This window comes from Falco biarmicus, chromosome 11, assembly GCF_023638135.1.
Source record: "Falco biarmicus isolate bFalBia1 chromosome 11, bFalBia1.pri, whole genome shotgun sequence".
In the NCBI taxonomy this organism is placed as follows: domain Eukaryota; kingdom Metazoa; phylum Chordata; class Aves; order Falconiformes; family Falconidae; genus Falco; species Falco biarmicus.
Window position 1 is genome coordinate 7,767,806 of NC_079298.1, and position 15,911 is coordinate 7,783,716.

Below are 15,911 nucleotides of genomic sequence, written 5' to 3' on the forward strand. Positions count from 1 at the left end.
CACAATAAATGTTATCTGAAATTTAGCATTCTGAGGACACTGGAATGATAATTTGTGTTAAATATGTAGATGGATATAAACACGCATGCATGTGTGGGCAGTATACTCCCATATATATTTACACACACATAAACCATGGATTTCAGTATAACTTGATTTGACCTGCATAAGTAACTTTAAAAATCACTGTGGAAATAAATAGTTCATATTAAATATATTTACATTGATGTTATAGTTCTCCTAGTTAAGAGGAAGCTGTGTTTTTCTGCAAATACTTGCCTTTAGAGCTTTTGTTGTCCAGTTGTTTTTTTCTCCCCTTAGGATGTTAAGTCCTTTCTTTCACCAAGCCAGTGAAAAGTTCCATTATTTTAAGCAGGATCAGAGCTCACTGAGTGTGCTTATTGCTGAATAAATAAGTATCTGGAAAAATAAATAGTTATGATGCAAGCAGTAGAATTGCCTTATACACCAGAAGATGAGGTTTAGCACAAATAAAAGCGTATGTTTGCCCCACATCCCAGCAGCATTCAAACTCACTGTTTTGACTGTGTGATTTCATATCTGTGCTCACTGCAAGATGGAAAGGGTTTTCATTTCAATACTGAAGTCAATAATTATGGAGGTTATCATTTTCATGCTCAGAAATTCATGTCATTTTCATAAATCATTCATTTCATTTCATAAATCATGCTTTACAGCTGCAGAATGGAAACTTATTGCTGGACATTGATGAAAATCTTGTTTCAGTCACTCAGGTAAGGTTGTGACACTAAAAATGTTTTGAGGAAATATAGATTAAATCATCTATAGGAATAGTGCAATTAGAAAATGTTCGGCTTGGGATTAACTTCACTGGAATGCAGCTAATATTAGATGTGAATAATTTAAAAAAGCATAATGGGTGAAATCAGTTCTGTAGTGACAGTGAAATCACAAAAATAAAAGATAACTGTTTGGTGTCCAGAATCTCATATGCTGCAAGTGGATAAAACTACATCTATGTCAGAGAAGATGCATTCATGTATTCAGGCTGAGAATCGGGTTGTAGAGAAAAACTAGATCAAGAATCCAGACCTGAACCATTTGGATTTTACAATCTGACCTCCAAGCACTGCTCTTTAAAGCTGTCTCTAGTTAAAGTGAGGAAGCTGTGTTCCCTCTAAATCTCTGTCTTCATTCTCTGCTGTAGTTCTGTAGCTACTGCTGCATACAAGGTTGTTATTCCATAAAAAGTAATTCCCCTGTAAATATATGCCTTTTTCTTGGGGAATATTGTGGATGAGCATTTATTGCAACAAATAGTGAAGCGTGCTTTCCTATCACTCTCTCCAGCTGCCTGTTTAGAAATCCATCTGCAGTTTCCCCTAAGAGCTTTAACAGAATTCTATCTGTGAAGAGTTTCCAAAGACCCACCACCTTGAAGCACTCTGAAAAGGGTTATTATTCCTGTTTTACAGGGGTATCAAGGCATAGAGATCTGAGTTGCCACTTTCAAGTGCACACCATATAATCTTGAGTTCAAATGCACACTCGCTAACAATTTTCAGTATTTTTATGAATATTTATAAATTTTTTTCAGCAAAAAATTTATAACTTTACAGACAATTCCTCTTGGTCTGTGTACCCATGTGTGCCCAACCCTTTCACATCCCCTCCGGCCTGTTCTGCTTCCTCACCCACGGTGGAAGCACTGGCAGAGCCTTTGCTCATGGCCTCCTCGAAAGGACACAAGCTATTTCTCAGCAAGTCAGAGAGGAGAAAACAGTGAAAAGCTCATCGGTGATGCAGGAGAAGGGCAGATCTAGGGGTGGTGCTGAACAAGCAGTTTGGAGAGGTGAGAAGAAAGTGGCTCTTTCAGTGATTTGGTGTCACCTGGCATCTCTTGAGTCAGTAGTGCCTACAGAAGGCTTGAAGTGATTTCCAAATGACTGCTGCTGCTGTTATTATTCCAGCTTCTCTGGGTATTTTAACAATGCTTGCCTAGTGTGTTTGCACACACTGTGGAAGTGACTTTAGGGCTTGCTTTTTTTTTTTTTTCCCCAGAAAGTACTACTAGCAGTATTTTTTTAATGGACACTACAATCAGTGTACCCTGAAGAAAACATGGATTTTCTGCTTTCTTCCTTTTTCCATTGCCACACAGATACTTAGAGAGATATATAAGCAGATAAGAAGAAAATGTATTATCATAGCACTAAAGCAATGTGATATATTTAATATAATACATGATGTGAGGAACTGTGAAATAATTCATTCCTAGGTACATTGTTAGACATAAAGCTGAGAATCATGCAAGCTGCTAGACAAGTTCCAGGTCTGAGTGACTGTAGTGTTGCTTTTGTGTATGGGAATAGAGATTGGATTGCAAAAATGTATAAACCTTTGAAATTATTCTATTTGGTGTGATAGTCTTATCTCTTAAAGGGTCACGTCTAATAGAAAGTTGAGGGCAGGAAAAAATCTTAGCTCCTTTGGTAGGCTGTCAAGACTGAGCAGCCAGCGTGGTTAATGTTCAAAGCACCAAGCGGCTGCCTTTGCAGGTCAAGACTGAACTGAATTTCAAACCTCTCTATGTCAAAGGAGGCTTCAAGGGTTATGTGCCTAAGCTGGGGAGGAGATTCAGTGAACTGAATGAAGATTTGCACTAAATCTTATTCATCATGAGAATTGTTGCTTCCCACATGTGTGGGTGCGGTTGAATGTGATGCAGGGAAGGAGAGCAGCGGAAAGGTAGTGATGGAAGGAGTAGTGCTCGAGTTCCCATCAAAGCTTTCTGGAACAGCCATCCTGGTAAGCATGGTAGCTAGGTTTTAGGTTTCCTGCAGAGCCACCAGGGATCCGTGCTTTACGATCCCTGGACTCCAGCCGAACTGATTCGCAGGTGCAGATGTGTGGAAGAGAGTACTTTCACTCCTGAACATGTGAAGGAGCTTTGATGATGTGGCCACTCAAGGTGCTTATTATGGAAGTGCTTTTTCTGGTCTGGTCCAGTTGAGTGAGACCTGTATGGGTGACCTATTTTGAGATCAAACTGAAGGACACCCAGAGAAAACATCTCTAGCATGAGTTAAATGTAGAGCTACAGACTTAAAGTAACCCAGCTGTGCATCGTCCTTCAAGCCCACTTATCCAGGTCACACCTGTCCCATGGGCAAGGGGAAATCAGGCAGCACTTTAAAAGCCCTTCCCTTCCGTATCCTCCTGCCACTTCCACAGTCTGCTGCTGTGTTTTAAGACCTTGAAATGGGGCGTTAGAAAAGGAGCCAGGGAGAAGGACGTGCCATAAATCATGCTTGGTGCTCACTGATGTTAAGGGCAGAGCAGCAATGCATCCAGTCCCAGTTTGGATAGTTTTTTCATGCTTTATTCATTTTTTTTATGGTGGAGAATTCCCTACAGAATCATTTTATAGGGTCAGCTGCTGGCTGTTTGGGTCCATCAGCAATATCAAAATCCCATGGCTTGAACCGACGTGCTTCCTTCATGCGGGACTTGTCATTTGAAGCCTATATGGCTTTAGGGGGATTTATATTGCTAGCTGTTACTAGTTAACTTTACAAGTTGTAACTAGTTAACTCACAGTTTCTTCTCCTCAAAAGATAAATGGAAATGTGTTGGTTTTTTTTCTCTTTACAGGCTGTTACCCAACTAGAGCTTTTTGGGGACATGTCCACTCCTCCTGATGTAACCTCTCCCCCAGTGAGTACTCAGGGAAACCAAACTGTGTTTTTCTACGTGCTATTTTCAGCACGTTTATTGAGCACATTTATATTTCAGGTCATCGGCCATTCCAGTAGGGAGGATTTCAAAGTAGTTTTTATGTTGCAAGAAAATAAAAGTCTAGCAAATTGAATGTGGAGTCAGTGGTTCATGATGATGTGCAAAAAATATCTTCACTTTTTATTTTTCTGATATAAAGCTAGGTGTCACACAAGATACAACCTGAGCTGCAGATCTCCTTCCCCAGTGTTTGTCAGAGGTGCATGCTTCACTGCACTGTCTCTCCACTGCACTGCGGGAAGATCCAGTTACAGCCTTATATATCATGTGTCTCTGGTTCCACCAAGCACATATCCCAGAACTGCTGTTACAAGACAGCAAAAAGGGCTGAATGTGTTCTGAGGGCAAAGAACATTTTCTTAGCGTACTTTTCAGCATCATAAAATGAAACCAGAATCGTTTTCCTCTGAAGTTTTTGAACCTTACATTAAGCTGTAGGGGAGTATGAATATACTGTGAAAATTGAGGAGCCTCAGATCTCCGAGTGTTCTGGAGCATGTCTGGGACTAGATGTTCAGAGTCCTTTCTCATCTTCCTTAGCTTGCTCAGTTGGATTGGGTTTCTCCTTTCATGTAGACCTATGGTTCTGGTCCTCGTGGTCAGTCGGAAGCAGTATTTATTCACTTTTTCATAAATCCTGCAGATACTTCATTTGCCTTTGCTGTTGTTATGTTAATGCCTTGGTCACTGCTTCTACTGGTTCTCACCTAACACCTGGAATCACAAGTCTGTACGTTCTGGAGAAAGAAATTGTATCAGTATTTTGCATGTGATGTATTCCAGGCCATTTTTATTTTTATTTTCTCCTCTGGTACAAAGTCTATAATTTTCTCTTTTTCTCCCATCTCCTGCAAATTCTAATACTCTTATTTCTATTGTTTCTTTCCTTCTATATCTTTTCATTCTTTTTTCTTTCTCTTTCTTCCCTCCAGACGTGTAGTTTTAGACTTACGATGTGACAAAGTATGTGCTGCAGAAGCTGCAGCTGATACATCATCACCGTATTTTATTCCTGTTTTCTTGCAGACTCCTGCTACTCCAGGTGATGCCTTTATCCCATCTTCATCCCAGTCACTTCCTGCTAGTACAGACATGTTTGGTTCTGTACCTTTCAGCACTGCTGCTGTACCCTCAGGTAAGAAATCTACTGGAAATATAGGCTCGACTCGAATTTGGTGATCAGTTCTCAGCTCTGGTTTGCATTTCAGTAATCGGGTTATTAACTTAGCACAGTGGCAGTGAGGAAGGATTTTGAGGGCAGGGCAAGGCAAAACCAGTCTTTAACAAGCAGGGAGTACATTATTTCGAATTTAGCCACATTTTTTAAAACAAAAGCCAAAAAAGTCACTGGAGTTCAAGCACAGTTCAGCCATCTGGGTAACATACCTTCGAGGTACAGTAGCGAGAGTAAAAAGCATTTAGCTTATCTTTGCTTCTTTTGTGGTAGCAATGAATATCCTGTGCTGTCTGTGGTAAGCAGAGAATGAGACATGGAAAATTTGATTGCATTTCAAAGGCATTCCACTTAGTCAAATCCTGATATTGCCTTTAGACTTTTCTGTGTTCCTCAAAGCGCTCAGAATGTAAGAGCTGCGTAGCATTCTGCATAGACACAGAAGCCATGTGGTTTGGACTGCCGATCTCTCCCTGGGAGACTTGGAGCGTGGCAAGAGCAGTGTGCTCAGCTCCACTTAGGAAGCAAGAGGAGGAGGAGGAATGCCTTGAATCACTCAACAATGACTTTTTAATTGGTTAACTCCTTCTCTGATGGGCTGCATTGCAGCATCAGATTAGCCTCCGCATCTCAGAAGGGTTACGCTGATGGTGAAGTGTTTGAGGATAATGCCAGATGAAAACCCTTGCTGCTTGGATGAGGTTACAGTGAGGGCAAGACAAAAAGACATCTGGAGAATCCATCATAGCCATCTATTGAAACAGATATGTATCCGAGTTACTGTTCCTTTCATCACTCGTTAATTTAGTGTTTCAAAGTTCAGTTTCTATTTTTTTTTTTAATTATTTTGGGCTTTTCCCTTTACAGTTTTGCAACCACCCTTATGCTTAGCATTAAAAACCAGCCTAGAAATAAAGCAAAGAGGAAAAGGTACAGGAGGACTCAGTAAAACACTCTGATTAGAGACAAGAGTTTTAAAAGTACTGCAGTATTAAAGAAAAAGAGAGGTTGCATATTTTCAGGTATTAGCAGTAATTCATTAATTTAAATGTTTAACAGCATATCTGAAAAAAATACTTACATCAGTGGAACATAATTGTATTACATGGTTTAATTTGTAACATTTTTCAGTCTAGCTTCAGATTTATTTTTTTTTCATTGTAAATAAAGCATCTGATCACATAATTCCTACACAGTCAAACTTCTCATAGCTTGAAAGGAGACTTCAGGTCTGACAGGAAGCAACTATAATTTTAGTTTTAATCTTTAATTTTCTCCCCAACTAGAGGGGGTTTACGCTAGTGTAATACCTGAAGCAGCCTGTTGTTATTAGGTATGTAGTACAGCAGAAGCTCGGAATTTTTTTGCTGTCTCAAGTAACCAGGTAATAACCAAATGGGAGGGTTTTTTTTTTATCTGGATTCATCTGGGCTCTGTCTTTTTATTATGCAATTTGAGACACTTGCTTTGTTCTTCAGAGTCCCCATGGTTTGAAGTGTAAGTGTCAGAAGAGATGGCACAGAGCCTTTCTCTTGCCAGAAGGTTGTGCTGTCGTTCGAGCACCCTTGAGCTACTGGCTGACATTGTAAAGGTGCTTCCCTCTAACTTGGAACCAGCTTTGTAGCCGTGCTGCTGGCAGGGGCTGGCTGGTGTTGATGCATCACTCTCCCCACCAAAGAATAAAAGCAAAAGGGATGAGGAGCTGTGGCAAAGCTATGCGGAGGGGAGGGTGCCCTGGCCATCCTCTCCTTCCCTCCGCTTGCTCTGGCTGCTCAGTTTCTTAGCAGCATATGGGCTGAGCTGAAAAGACAAACTCCATCCCAGCCCCAGCCAGTGCGTCATGCTCAGTCCTGGAGATCCTTGCTGCAAGAGGAGCAGGACAGGCAGAGGTGAAAGGCAGAGGAAGGGGTGGTCAGGGTAGCGAGAAGAGCCTGCAGAGCTCAATGGTGAGAAGCTAGGTTGTCCTGCAAGGAGGTGAGGTTAGGAAATGTTTTGGGAGCTGCTGTGGTTCTGGTAAGGGGTTGGACCCAACTGATCCTGGCTGTGCTTTGACAGAGCACCAGGGAAGGGAGCTGCCGGATGGCCAGCTGCCAACCAGGCCCACACACACAGGGACACACAGGGCTTCACAGACCCACAGGGGGACTCGCTGAGGAAGAGAAGAGCTTTTTGGTTCAGACAGGGGGAAGGATTCTTGCCAATACCCAGCAGCCTGTGTTTTTGTATACAAGTATTTGTTCAATGATGTGAAACCAACCACGCCTTTCTTTTGAAGTGTGCTGAAGCTCTGGGATCACCGATGTAGCCTGCATGTTTCTGAGTTATTGTGTAGCTTTTTTTGCATGTTCTTGACAGTGGTGATAAAATCTTTCATCTTTTTTTTTTTTTTCCCCCGCTCTCTTTATTCTTTGAAGGTTATGTTGCCATGGGAGCTGTTCTGCCCTCTTTCTGGGGACAGCAACCGCTTGTTCAACAGCAGTTGGCCATGGGTGCTCAGCCTCCAGTTGCTCAGGTGATGCAGGGAGGACAGCCGATAGCGTGGGGCCAACCCGGTATTTTTCCTCCTACTCAGCAACCGTGGCCATCTGTAGCTGGTCAGTTCCAACCGACTGCCTTCATGCCAACACAAACTGTTTTGCCTTTACAAGCAGCCATGTTTCAAGGTACCATTGCTCCTATAGCTACTGTTCCACCCACAAGTGATTCCAACAGATCGAGTCCACAGACAGACAGGCCCAGACAGAAAATGGGAAAAGAAATGTTTAAAGATTTCCAGATGGCTCAACCTCCACCAGTGCCATCAAGAAAACCAGATCAGCCTTCCCTCAGTTGTACCTCAGAGGCCTTCTCAAGTTACTTTAACAAAGTTGGGATGGCACAGGAAGCAGATGATTGTGATGACTTTGACATCTCTCAGTTAAATTTGACTCCTGTGACTTCCACGACACCATCTACAAATTCACGTGAGTATACATATGCTTTCAGCCATACTGTTCCTCAGATGTGACTGCTCCTCAAAGCATTTCTGTTTGTTTTTTTCATACAGTAAATTGCAACACAGTTATGGATTGAGAACCTTCATGCATGGTCTAGCTTATTAAATGTGTTCCATCATTCCAATAAAGAAAAGTATCAGAGAGCAATTTCAGAGACCATTGAAATCAACAGCCCCAATAGCTGCAGTCTGAAATTTAACTTGTAAGACGACAGTAATATATGTTCTGTGCTAGGGACGTGCAAGCTGATTGGGAAATGGCCATGACGTTCAGCCTTACAAATGGTTTCACTTATGTCCCATTCAAGCCATACTGTGCAGAAATTAAGGGACGGGTATTTGTTTTAATAGCTTGATGTGGGGAAATTATTGAAGAGCAATAAAATAAGCTTATCATGTTTATGGCATGGAGATGGGGGATTTTGCAGACTGCTGAAAAGAGAAATTCATGAGACATAGATTTACCAGGGGCCAGCTGGAGACCTTCTGTTTCGCTTACCTGCTATAGGGCAGGTGACTAATGCATCTTAATGTAATGTACTGGCGTTTCCCTGGTTCCTAAAGACATAGGCCAGATGCAGCCAAACTTCATTTGGAAGCTGCTGAATGCAATCAAATATATAGAATTGGTAATGACTACTGAGTTCAAATTTACCTCTTGCAAGCTGCTTTGTCAGAAAATGATTTTCAGTGGTAATAAAAGTTGAGGGCTCTAAAGCATGAGCAAATTTTGTGCTGCTGTGTCTTTCTGAACAAATTAACAGATATATATTCTGTTGCTGTTACCTTCATCTTTGTTTAGCTCCAACCCCTGCACCCAGACAGAGTTCTCCATCAAAATCATCAGCATCTCATACCAGTGATCCTGCTGCAGATGACCTCTTTGAAGAGGGGTTTGAAAGCCCGAGCAAAAGTGAGGAGCAAGAGGCTGTGAGTAGCAACAAGGTTTCTTAATACTGATCAGCTCTTTTTAGCTAGTAAAGACAGAAGTTACTTAAATGTTGTTTGGTAGTATCAGAAATAACTATCCTAATAGGGCTGGGTGGTATTTAAGGGGAGCTGCAGACAGAATTCACTTCCTGCTTTGGTTTTGATAGGTAATCGCATGATGTTTCTGTTGATATGCACTAATATTGCATAGGAGGAACCAAACTCAGACTTCATATGTCAGGTTATATATGTTAGTTGTATCCAATGTCCTCTTTAGTATACCAGCACTCACTTATCGGTGGTAAGGAAGTCGAAGTTAAACAACATACATGCTGAGGCTGCACAAAGAGATGTGAGAGTTTGTGTGTTAAAAGATGATGGCTGATGTTGTCTTGCACATTCTTGCATCCCAGTTGCTTGCCTAGTTACATTCCTCAGTGTTCTGGCCCTCAGTATGTGATTTCTTTGCCTTTGACTCAGTGGACCTAAGCAAGCAATGTTATCCAAGCAATGACTTTAAATCACAAGGTATCTTAGGCAGATAAGAGCCCAAGTGAGCCAAAGGCAAGAAGGAGTCTGTACAAAAAAAAAAGACCCAAAGGTGCAAAATACCACAAGCTTGAACTATTTCTATTCACATAGTTTCACTGGCTTTCAGGGCCTGTTGCAATTCTGGTTTGTATGTCTGCTCCAGTACCTGCTGAAGTCCGTGGCCGCTCCTGCGTGGGCTCCAGCGGGTACTGGGGAGGTCCTTCCCTGCCTGCATCTGCTGTAGGAAACCGCTATGGCTTTTGAGAACATATCAGTGGTGAGGTCTCACTTTCTGATTTTCATGAGATAGGATGTACATGTTATGCCCACAGCATGAAAATAACCTCGTGTTGACTTTTCACTTTCTATTGTTGAGAAAAAAAGGTGTTATGTTCTTGTATTCTAGCCTGATGGGTCTCAGGCCTCATCCAACAGTGATCCATTTGGTGAGCCAACTGGTGATACTATAAGTCCACAGGTCGGTAGCTAGATAGCGCAGGTTGGGGTAGGTATCTGTCCTTTTTTTCTCTACACCTTGAGGTGCTCACTTACTCTTCCACCAGTGCCTACCATTGCTTTCATGGATGCATGGTTTATTTTTCCTTTCCATCTCTTCTGTTTTTCCTCTCCATTATCCACAGTGTATTCCTCATGCTCGGTGGTTTGCATGGCTTTTGCCATTCACTAAGTGTTGCAGCTTATGCAAATACGTGTGTTTCGGCTGCCTGCATGCTTTAAAGAAATGTAGACCTATTTTACTTTGTGTTCAGATTCGAAGGGGTAATAGGGAAACTGAGCCATTACTAACGATGTATTAGGCAGAACATTTTATCAAAACCACTCTGGTCTTTAGTCAGATGTAACATATTAAATGGAAAAAGACATCTTACCCATAGACATGACAAACATTAAACAAAATTATGTAATGATACATGAACATCTCTACCCTAAATTAATGTGATAATCAGTAGAAGAAGCACATTTATTGTCTGCATGTAAAAAATATTGAAATGGGTTTGTGTATTTTTATCTCCAACTGCAAGTCAAAAACATCTGAAAATTATGATCGTTCATATTACCATTGGCATCACTGATGTTTTAAAAATTATTCATCAGTGTAAGTCATTTAAATCCAGACAGACGGGAAAGATGATCTTTTCATCTTTTGTGTTACAGAACATGTAAGAAAATGTGGCTGCCAGTGAATGTTCTGTCATTTGTTTCAGTACAGTATATATGTTTTACCAAAAAGACAGTAAAGCTACATAGTTTTATGAGCGCTGAGCACTGTTATTCCATCCAAATACTCTCTAGCATTACTATTTGAAGGATACGTTTCATTATCTTTTCCCTGTCTGCCATTCATGTTTTGTATTACCCAAATACGTGATCCGATACGGCGTCTGTGCTTCAGCACAGAGCTCCTGGAGCAAGTCCATAACAACAGCAGAACCCTTTTGGGTTTTGTACAGAAATTGCACTGTATTTACCAGTGACTTATCCACCTTGAGCCAAAGTAATTTGGTTTCAACTCCAAATTAATAGTTTCATTAGGAGTCAGTTTATTTTGTACATTAAATACGGTTACAAAAATCTTACAGTAACTTAGCTTTGATCCACTTGGGAGTAATAGGATTATCTCTTAATAATATGTAGTGCTGTGAGAAGGTGTCCTGGTTTCAGCAGGCAAAAGGCATCTCCCCCTCCTTTGGTTTCACCAACATAATGCTCGGCTCTTTCTTGGGGGCCAAAGCAAAAGTAGCATTAAGCTTTGTGTCTCATCGAGTCTAAAAATGACAGTGTAAGGATGAAGCCAAGCTGGGATGAGCTGCTCTAACAAGAGCGTCCATTGGTTATCGTACTCCAGCAAAAACTGCTTCTGCAGATGGATGGTGCTGCCAAGGCATTTGCCTTTGCCTGACCTTGGCCAGCACTGCCATCGCCGGCTATCCCAGCTTCAGATCATTCCAAGCGTCCTTTCCTTGATCATGAAAGAGGATTTGACATTTATCTGAGTCCCACACTCTGGAAACCCTCATAGATGTGTTTATTATGGTTTATCATGGTCAGGGTAATTCTGAAATTCATCCTGGGGAGGAGAATAATGATAAAATCTCTTTCTAATTTTCTGGCTGCCACAAAAGTAGTTAGCATCATTTGTAAACTGCTAGCATCACACACATTTACCTACCAGCAGTTCTGAATATAACTTGAAACAGTAGTTTAACTCTGTTAATGCATATTACCACATAAGTCAGTCAAGTGAGGGACTCCTTTTGTTCTGCTTTTATATAATGCTTAGTAAAATACATTCTTTTACCTGTCAGGGGTCTCTGGGAGCCGCAAGAAGAGTATGTTACCAGTGATTCCATATGTTTTTTCTAGATTTTTTGTTAATCCTTGTAGAGTCTTGCGTAAAATATGTATAATTCTCAGAAATATATTCTGGAAAATGTTCAATAATGTTACTGATTATCATATTATAGTAATTCCTAAAAGCTGTAGGCAGGAACAGGAAGCTGAACAAAAAGAAAGCCTCTATCCAGTGAAGTTACACTGATATCATTGTGCCTCTGTTCAGTGCCATTGAGCAGCAGTCCGTAGGAAATCCACTTGCTAAAACCAGCCCATCTAATTCTGAAGCCTGCTTTCATCAGAGCAATGGAAAGTCTAATCTCCATGGAAAATTATCAATTCAGGACTCACTGCTGTGTTGTGTATTGAGCTCCACATTTGGAGAGAAACTTAATGGGGAGAAACATGTAGTACAAAAGAATCACAGCCTGCATAAAAGCCACTTTTGTGTGTTCAGTGGGGGATTACTGCACTCTTTAGAACATGGTTCTTCACACCAAGAACAGCACAGTAAACAACTCAGATGAATGGACCTCTCAGAACCATGACATAGTATTGTGTTCAGAAATTTCAAATATATCTGTTCCCAGCATCTCTGTGACATCAGCTGGGCCCATACCATATCTTTACTTATCTTGATGTATTCAGAATACTCGCCTGTCTAGTAATTTGTACGCTGATCTTTCAAGGTACCTTAGCAATTTGGTTTCTTGATTCCTTCTGATACTGCGTATAATCATTTAGAAATAATGCCATGCCACGTCTTTCAGTTACTATTGTTGTTTCTCGGGTTTTCCTCTCTTCTTTTTGCGACCTTCAACTTTAAGCTCCCAGAATCATCATCCTACCAGTAGCTGTTCTTATGAGTCACTGTTCTACAAATAGCTATGGGTTCTTAGTACGTAAATGTGACATTTTATGGATATATTACATTCTTGTCCCTTTATGGTTGGAGATAAGAAGCAGATAGGCCTAACTTTACAGCTGAAAAAAACCCAACTCTTCGCAGAGCTTTTTATGAACAGCAAGACTTGTATTCATTTGTTTTCCCTTTGTTCATAAGCAGCATTGAGGATGGATAGTGATTTTCCAAAAGGGGTGAGGAGAACACAGAATGACTGTCATCTTCAGCTGATTGACATTTTATCCCTACTGCTCTCTTTAGATTGAATGTGGGGTAACTATGGTGAGAGGAGAGAGGGAGAAAGAACTGTATTTAGCTATGATTGTATTTTACATGTCAAACATTTCTTATTATTGACATTTCGGATTAAAGCAAGAAGTTTGAACAGAAGAGTTTTCACCTGGTCACCCCCTTTGCATCAGTGCACCCAGTCAGCCTGAAGTGCAGGGCGTTACGTGCAGACCCTGCTGGTGCGGGTATTTCTGTTCTTGGGCATCTTTCAGCATCAGCTGCTCACTCAGCCTCAGCCATGGGTCTAGCACACTGTGACACTAGGAAGCCCCAAAGCTCTGCAATTAAAAGCTTAGCAAAGGCTATAGAAAAAGGGAGCCTTTGTGCGTGATGAGAAAAGGGAAGAGGAGCAAACTTCAGCTGATGCCAGGCTTCTTTTGATACCTGTGGTTTTGTTGGCCAGCATCTCCTAACAAAGCATTCTGACTACAGAAAGAATAGAATAGTGGGGTCAGATATCACAAATGTGGTCTAACTCCATATGGACCACATGAACTAGTTCTTGAGGTCAAATTAGCAGCAGCCTGAAAATTCTGAAAGAGAATAAGACAATATGTGATACCACAATTATCGCAATAAAAGTAATTTTAAGTGCTGGAACAAGTGCAGCTCTATTGATATGCTGCCTAGTTCAACACTTGCACTGGCAGTCATTCATGAGAGATTCTCAGGAAACCTTCAAAACATTTGTTGGTAGAGTATATCTTCCTGAAAAAGTTGTTCAGTTGTTCTGTGAAATGTGTGCAGACAATTATAAGCCCTCAAAATATGTTACACCCTTCATGATGCTATCAGCACTGTCAGGAGAGCAACAGTTCATTAGAATATTTGTCTATCAGCTTTTGGTGGTACTTCGGTGGCCTGCTGCCATCATCCATCTTTGAGCGAGTGCCATTCTTAGTGATAAATGTTCCTAATAATCTTAGTCAGCTCCAGGATGGACTACTATAACTCTTTATTTGGGCTGTTACTAGGAAGTTGAAAGAAAATAGCAACTTACGGACAAGGTATTGGCTTATCTGGGAGCTTAGTGAGCTTCAGGAGGGCATATTAAGATGATTCTGCATCCTCCTGTTCCTTCTACCCCCTTTCTATTGCACTAGAACTCTGGAGAGGCTCAAAATGTCCGAGGCTGTGTTTGCAGGGTCTGTTATTACAATTCATCCGGCTCAATAGGAACTGAATAGAATCCAAAGAGAAATGCACAGTGTTTATAGGTGACCTACTCATACTGTAGGCTCATTCTCAAACTAAAGACACAGCATCAAGCAGAGCTGTGAACCTGAGAAAGAGGTAGTGTTGTGTGTTTGGAAAGGGTTCACAGTTTGGGAAGTGTTGCTTCGTTTCAGAGAAATCCCTGAACTGTCATTTCAGTCCTCATGCTCATTTGTTCATCACCATATTTTCCAGGGTATCTGAAGGGACAAGACCAGAGAAGTTCAGGCTGCTCTGTGTAAAGAGCCATCCTACAGATCTGCCTTAATCTCCGCTGCTGCCATCCCCTTCAAGCTATCCATTTTCATCCACCCAGCTCATACACAGGTTTCTCACCTCGTCCCATATCTCCTACTTGAAATAGCGAGGTACCCTCCCGTTTCTCCAACTTCTTCCTCTAAACAAGAGACAACATACTCTTGTTGTGTAGCTTGTCTAAAGCCGTGCGCTTGCTGATTGGCAATCCAGCGATTCAATTAGGGGACAAGCTCTTCTAGCTTTCTCGGTAATGAGGTCATTTAAAAGTTCCCTGTCTTCTGCACAACAACTGATTTTAAAAAGGCACTTGTGACAATTCGGTATCTTTGAGACTTCTGAACATTTTGCTTCAAATTGGCCATTGAGTTCAAGAGTTCTGAAGGAGAATTGACAGATAGGTAGACGGAAAGTATAATTGCATGGCTACTGTTTCGTTAGGAAAAGGGCCCAGAAATAACAGGCCTATTTCTTGGCTGCAGTTCATTATTATACGAGAACGAAGATGAAGCAGGGTTCATCTTTCCACGTATTTCTCATTGCTTTTTCATTTTATGGATATACAGCATCCATCTTGATACTAAAACAAGAGAGACTTTTAAAATGCTAATAATTAAACTGGATATTTGAGATTAGGAAACATTCCTATGTAGGTTTAGAGTAAGAGTAGATCATAATCCCAAACTCTGGTCATAATCCCAAACTGGAATGTATGTATGCGCCTGTTGGAGGCTAACTGTAATAAAAACAAACAGCCGCTGGCTGTTAATGGACCACTAGGAATTACCTGTCTTACCACCAAAGATACTTAATTTGAATCCCGCTTGCCAAGTTTACTACATCCTATTTTATCGAGTCAGCATGCCGTAAAGAGAAGACGCGTTGCACTCCCATTCCCTTCACTTGCATCCCCGGCACAAGACTCTCATTTTGGCTGGCACACTTATTTCATGAAACTCTATCATTTGAGCCTGCCCTTTCTGATCAGTCAGCCAGGATTAAAGCCGGTGCTGAGAATCTATTGTAAAGGGCAAAGAAATCTATGAGGGCCTCACCTCTACAATTCAGTACATCTTGCCTGAAGCTTTGCACATAGCAGGGTGCCTCGCTGTGATGAAAGGGCTGCCAATGTAAAAATGGTTTCTTCCTAACCAAGTCCTGTGTTATGTTTTGCGAGTGAGCTCACCTACACAGGCCCAAGTAGGTGATGAATCTTTCAAGAGGTGTCCCCCAGTGATTACTTCTGCTGGGGAGCAGATGTTAATATCTTTAAATTGGATGCAAATTTACTTCGAGTATTTACATAATGTTATTCAAAACCATTAGCAACCTTGTTACCTCATGCAGTAGTGTACTATACCAGAAATACTTACTGCTTGCTACAGTCTTGTTTATTGTGCAAAATGTTCCTTAAAATGGGAAGAATAAACTGATTTCGAGCATGAAGTATCTCTGGAATATGTAAATGTGGCATACTTAGG

General features: G+C 41.2%; 1 protein-coding gene across 8 annotated transcripts in view; it reads left to right on the forward strand.

Moving 5' to 3' along the window:
- DAB1 (DAB adaptor protein 1) overlaps positions 1–15,911 on the forward strand; it is a 168,033-nt gene that overhangs the window by 145,645 nt on the left and 6,477 nt on the right. For 4 of the 8 annotated variants that reach the window (XM_056356020.1, XM_056356025.1, XM_056356022.1 and 1 more), the window contains 6 exons: positions 699–755; positions 3,637–3,699; positions 4,807–4,915; positions 7,369–7,917; positions 8,752–8,879; positions 9,817–9,888. In XM_056356020.1, the coding sequence (XP_056211995.1) occupies positions 699–755; positions 3,637–3,699; positions 4,807–4,915; positions 7,369–7,917; positions 8,752–8,879; positions 9,817–9,888 (978 nt within the window). Of the gene's footprint in view, positions 1–698; positions 756–3,636; positions 3,700–4,806; positions 4,916–7,368; positions 7,918–8,751; positions 8,880–9,816; positions 9,916–15,911 lie in introns of all 8 variants that reach the window. The other 4 variants (XM_056356021.1, XM_056356028.1, XM_056356026.1 and 1 more) reach the window with 3 other exon arrangements.